General features: G+C 40.1%; 1 protein-coding gene across 1 annotated transcript; it reads left to right on the top strand.

The window, feature by feature from the left end:
• The first annotated feature begins 4,272 nt into the window (after window positions 1–4,272).
• Window positions 4,273–5,217, top strand: LOC122918869 (olfactory receptor 10K2-like). Its single transcript, XM_044267796.1, has one exon. The coding sequence runs from the start codon at window positions 4,273–4,275 to the stop codon at window positions 5,215–5,217; it is 945 nt and encodes a 314-aa protein (XP_044123731.1).
• Window positions 5,218–5,824: the final 607 nt, after the last annotated feature.

Genomic DNA, 5,824 nt, shown 5'->3' with positions numbered 1-5,824 from the left:
TGTTTACATGAATAGCACCTATAATGTCATATTTTTATCAAAATGCTAACTGGTGATATTCGAATACTGTTTGTTCTTCAAAGCTTTCCAGAAATTATTTGTCGTTTCCTCAAGATTTTCAGGACATTTTGCTGGTACTTCTTTCATAATGTTTATGATGGTTTGCCTTGCAATATGCCTGCTGTTTGGTTCGCTCTTCTCAAAGAAAGGGACAGTGATTTTACTCATATTTATATTTCTGGTGCTTAGAACATAATAGAAATCATGAAATCATAAAGTATGAGAATTATGGAGCAACATGTTCCATTCTTTAGGAGCTCGATGAAGAGTTGAGTTTGATACTTAAATACATAGATACCTAAAAACATTTACAAAATATGCATCATTGATAACTATAAAACATCCAGAATGAGAAATTTCTAATAGGTGACTAGGATTAATACAATTTATTTTCTAAATTTGTCTCATACCATCCCCAACAAAATAGAATATGTAAGAAAGCTCCTTTGCTTTCTACCAGATGTAATTAACCTACACGGTTGACTCTGGCTGTGGAACAAACCAGGCAGCAAAGGGCTGGCCTCATCCTTAAGTTCTAAACTTGCTCCCTCCAGGGCAGAGCAACACTCCTTAGACAACCCCATTACTTACCTTCCCTCAAGCTTGGAGAGCCTCAGGGGGATGATAATCCTCTTAAATTTTCCCTCCCTTGGAAAGCACAGAAATGGTGATTCAACAACTTGCCATGAGTTAAATGCTCATTATGTTACTGATGAAAAGGGAACAACAGTAAAGTAATGAAAGGAAAGTGTTTACTGAGCCTTCGCTATTTACTAAATTAGACTCTTCCATATACGTGATTTCAGTTCATCTTCATTGTCGCCCTGGGACACAGGAATTGCATTTCTCACTATACAAATGAAACAATGGGACTTGGGGAATTTATGATCTTACCACTAAAGTATGCCAGAGTCAGGATTAAGGCCTAAATTGGTCTAAGTTCAAAACCCATTTTATTCCATTACTCAACTTCACTTGTGCTTATAAAGGTAAAATTTGAGAACATAAGCATGGAAATTCATTCATAGTCCTAAGAATTGGGGATCCTGGAATTAGAAAGATAATAGTATACTAGTAATAAACATGCCTTCTAGGAAATAAAGACCCTTTTGTCAGGTGTTGAACAAAAAAGTAGCGGAATAAGGAGGAGGAAGAGAAGGTCTGACGGGGTGAGGGGTGACACTATGGTAACACAAAACATCAGGGGCAACACAGCAACTGTGCTTCCCCAAACTTTTATACATCTGGATGAAAGTAGAAACTAAGTTATGCCCAGTCTCATTATATTCTCCAAGAATGCTTTCGTTCAACATTTCTATTGCAGATACAAAGAAACCCAGAAACAAGCACAGACATATTCTTTTCCAAAGATATACAAAAGATTTTTCTCCTTGGTGCTTTCAGCTGCAAGTAAGAATCTGCCATTTCAGTCACCACATTATTTTATAATAATCACTTCTGCAAACATCTCACCGCAAACCATGAGGTCTTGGACTGGGTCTTATTTTTATGCATGTCCCTAACGCACAGCGCCTTGTCATAATCACACTGCTTAACACTTGTATAGCGTCTGATATTCTTGATGTAGGGGTTCTCTGCTAGGGTAGGGTACACTGCCATTATGTTATTGGTATTAGTTATTGTTATTAGTTAAGATAATAATTTTGAATGATATGTTTTTTAACATTGGGATAAACACATTGGGATAAAAAGTCTACCTTATATTTTCTCTCCCATTTACTTACATTCCCATATGCTCTAGAGAATAACCCGTGTCCAAGGAGTTGGGAATACATGAAATTCCAGTTATCCTCTCTTCAGTGCTATATTCCTATTTTAAATGGAGATTTCTCTCTTGGGTTTTAAAGATACTACTTAGTTCCTTGTAGTACAGAAATCCTCAGGCATTCTTGGTCTTGTATAATCCTCATGCCCGGGAGGAAAGAACACTGAGGATTCTCTTACTCTGAGCATTCTAGGAAGACTTCTTGACATCACAAGATAAGTAGCAATATGCCAAGTTAGCTTTTTTATTTATATGACTATTATTTATTAAGAAGCTATTGGGAGGTTGGGGTACCAGGTGGTGGGTATTATAGAGGGCACAGCTTGCATGGAGCACTGGGTGTGGTGAAAAAATAATGAATACTGTTTTTCTGAAAATAAATAAATTGGGAAAAAAAAAGAGTGAATTGGAAGGGGAGGTGAGTCATGAGAGACTATGGACTCTGAAAAACAATCTTAGGGGTTTGAAGTGGTGGGGGGCGGGGAGGTTGGGGTACCAGGTGGGCATGGATTGCATGGAGCACTGGGTGTGGTGAAAAAATAATGAATACTGTTTTTCTGAAAATAAATTAATTCAAAAAAATTTAAAAAAATAAAACTTAAAAAAAAAAAAAAAAAAGAACCAAGATGCCCTTCATCAGACGAATGGATAAGGAAGATGTGGTCCATATATACTATAGAGTATTATGCCTCCATCAGAAAGGATGAATACCCAACTTTTGTAGCAACATGGACGGGACTGGAAGAGATTATGCTGAGTGAAATAAGTCAAGCAGAGAGAGTCAATTATCCTATGGTTTCACTTATTTGTGGAGCATAACAAATAGCATGGAGGACAGGGGGAGATGGAGAAGAGAAGGGAGTTGAGGGAAATTGGAAGGGGAGGTGAACCATGAGAGACTGGACTCTGAAAAACAATCCGAAGGTTTTGAAGGAGCGGGGGGTGGGTGGTTGGGGGAACCAGGTGGTGGGTATTGGTGAGGTCATGGATTGCATGGAGCACTGGGGGTGGTGCAAAAACAATGAATACTGTTACACTGAAAATAAATTCTTAAAAATTAAAAAAAAAAAATTAAAAAAAAATAAAAAAAATAAGAAGCTATTAAGTATACTTAATACAGTTCTAGATACTGAAGAGAATTCAGCTGAAGACACATACAATTTACATCTTCCCCTCAAGGATATAAAGTCCAATGGAAAAGAGAGATGAGAAAAATGCATTATAATATTTCAAAATTAAGTAAACACATTAAACTGGGGATTAATGCCATATGTAAATTCTTGGAACAGAGACAACTCTTTATGGGGTGATATCAAGGAGGTTCCCCAAAAGCAGATTTAGCTAGAGCCTTAGAATAATGGTAAAAGATTTGTAAATAAAAAAGGGGTAACAAGGAGCCTAAGCAAGGAGTAGAGGCAAAGAAGATGAAACATATCTGCATAAGGATGCATTCCATGAAGGTTGATATGATCACAGACCCATAGTTCGGTTTCCAAAATAAGACCTTAAAGCCACAGAGAGTTGGAATATGAAGTCATGGGTAAATTTTGAGGAGGGGAGTAATATGATATCATTTATATTATGGAAATTTACCTGGAATCAGGGGTTGCATCTTCAGATGCATTGAAAAGAGATGTGGGTGTGACAGGAAGGACAAGCACAATGGGGTGTCAGTAGGAGTTAAGGGAAGTGATGGAAATGGACAAGGGTCCTGAGGAAGATGGGGGTTCTCTCTGCAGGAGGAAGGTTTCTGAGGTGGGCACCGGAGAATGCAGAGGTATATTCTATCCTGAAAACCTTGTTCCAGTTGGGGAAAAGAATGAAGGTCCAGAAGCAACAGTCAGCATAATAAGGGTATGCAAAGGTGGAGCCAATGACCATGCCAGGAAGTGTGGCCTACAGGGGCAAGGGAAATGCAGGTCCAAGTTATGGAGAAATGGGAACTAAGAGTTGAACTATTTAAGGAAAATGTTAATGAGAAGATGCTGAGGATCATGGACAAAGTCACCTCTCAAGGTAGTGTGTGAAAACCATGTACTCTGCAACTGAGGGTCCAGGCATGTGAGGACAAGCAAGCCAAAAGGCCAGGTTTGCGTGATAAACAGTGAGGGCTGAGGGATGTGAATGGCAGCTGCATCCTGCAAGTGGAGATGAAGGGATAGTTGGGTCTGAGAAACATCAAGAACCGTTTGCCTGTTTTGTTAGAATGATTGTGGAGATGCAAAGTTGGATGTACTCTTGGCTGATTTTAGGCACCACCTTTTGTCCAAAATATAATCTGGATAGAGGGGGAGTAATGAATTTAGAGCTCAGATTTTAACACCTATTCAATGATGAACAATTTCTTGTGATTCTACTCATTTTCAGAGGTTTATCTTGATACTATCTACCCCTCTCTTGGATTGTCTCCAAATGATGTACCTTCCATGGAGTGGGGCAATGAGACCCTGGTGAGGGAGTTCGTCTTCCTTGGCTTCTCTTCTCTGGCTGGGCTGCAGCGGCTGCTCTTCATAGCCTTCCTGCCCATCTACCTGTTCACCCTGGGCACCAATGCCATCATCATTTCCACCATCATGCTGGACAGAGCCCTTCACACCCCCATGTACTTCTTCCTTGCCGTCCTCTCCTGCTCTGAGACCTGCTATACATTCGTCATTGTACCCAAGATGCTGGTGGACCTGCTGGCCCAGAAGAAGACCATCTCCTTCCTGGGCTGTGCCATCCAGATGTTCACCTTCCTCTTCCTTGGCTGTTCTCACTCCTTCCTGCTGGCAGCCATGGGCTATGACCGCTACGTGGCCATCTGTAACCCTCTGCGCTACACGGAGCTCATGGGACCCCGGGTGTGTGTGGGACTAGTGGGCGCTGCCTGTGTCTGTGGCTTTACTATTGCACAGATTATCACCTCCATGGTATTTCATCTGCCTTTTCACTCTTCTAATCAGCTCCATCATTTCTTCTGTGACATTGCCCCTGTCCTCAAAGTAGCATCTCACCATACCCACTCGAGTCAGATTGTCATCATCATGCTCTGTGCATTGGTCCTAGTTGTCCCCCTGTTACTGATTTTGGTATCTTACATACACATCATCTCTGCCATAGTCCAGTTTCCTTCCACATTAGGCAGGTACAAAGCTTTCTCCACCTGTGCATCCCACCTCATTGTTGTCACGATCCATTATGGTTGTGCCTCTTTCATCTACTTAAGGCTCAAGTCCACCTCCTCCTCCAGCCAAGATGCTCTCATATCTGTCTCCTACACCATCCTCACTCCATTATTCAACCCGCTGATTTACAGCCTCAGAAATAAAGAATTCAGGTCAGCACTTCGTAGATCTGTGGAAAGAACCATTTCCCTGCCACAACGTTAATCAAGATCCTCCTCTCTCCAAGCAGTAAATTGCAAGGTGTGTAAGGAAAACTCCCAGAGCAGAAGTGATCAAGCAAGAGAACAGTTTTCAAGAACAGAGATCATTTCCTTCATTTCCATATATAAAATTCAGAAAAATACATCTTGTTGCAATCACGTCCATTATTGCTCATTGAGTTTTTTTTTTTTTTTCAGTTGAGGAAAATATAATGGATGGCTATTATAGGAAAACTTGTCTGTGTTCAGAATTCTAGAGTCTGGCAAATACTATTATTCAATCTCAGCCAGATGGGAAACCAATCCTGAAAAATACTTCACAGCCGTAACTCCCTGTTTCAGGGAACCAAGAAGCTCCTGTCTCCATATTTCTCCCTTTATCTAAGTTTCCTGAGCCTCAGTCTTTCGATATTGGCAGAACACAGTGCTTATATTACATAACAGTTGTACATGAGTGTGATGGTATCTGGTGCTTAAGATATATCCAAGTAAAGTTCAAGCAAGAAAATTGTACAAGAAGTTATTCATTTATGCGTTTCTAATGTATTATGGGAGCTGATTTTTTTTTCTAATTTTCTATGCACTGATACAAATCTAATTTTTTTTTTTTT

This window comes from Neovison vison, chromosome 10, assembly GCF_020171115.1.
Source record: "Neovison vison isolate M4711 chromosome 10, ASM_NN_V1, whole genome shotgun sequence".
NCBI classification, from domain to species: Eukaryota; Metazoa; Chordata; class Mammalia; order Carnivora; family Mustelidae; genus Neogale; species Neogale vison.
This window is presented reverse-complemented; position numbering and strand designations above follow the sequence as displayed.

Bases quoted from the DNA above. Each gene is read 5' to 3' on its own strand.
- LOC122918869 (XM_044267796.1), top strand. From the start codon at position 4,273: ATGGAGTGGGGCAATGAGACCCTGGTGAGGGAGTTCGTCTTCCTTGGC.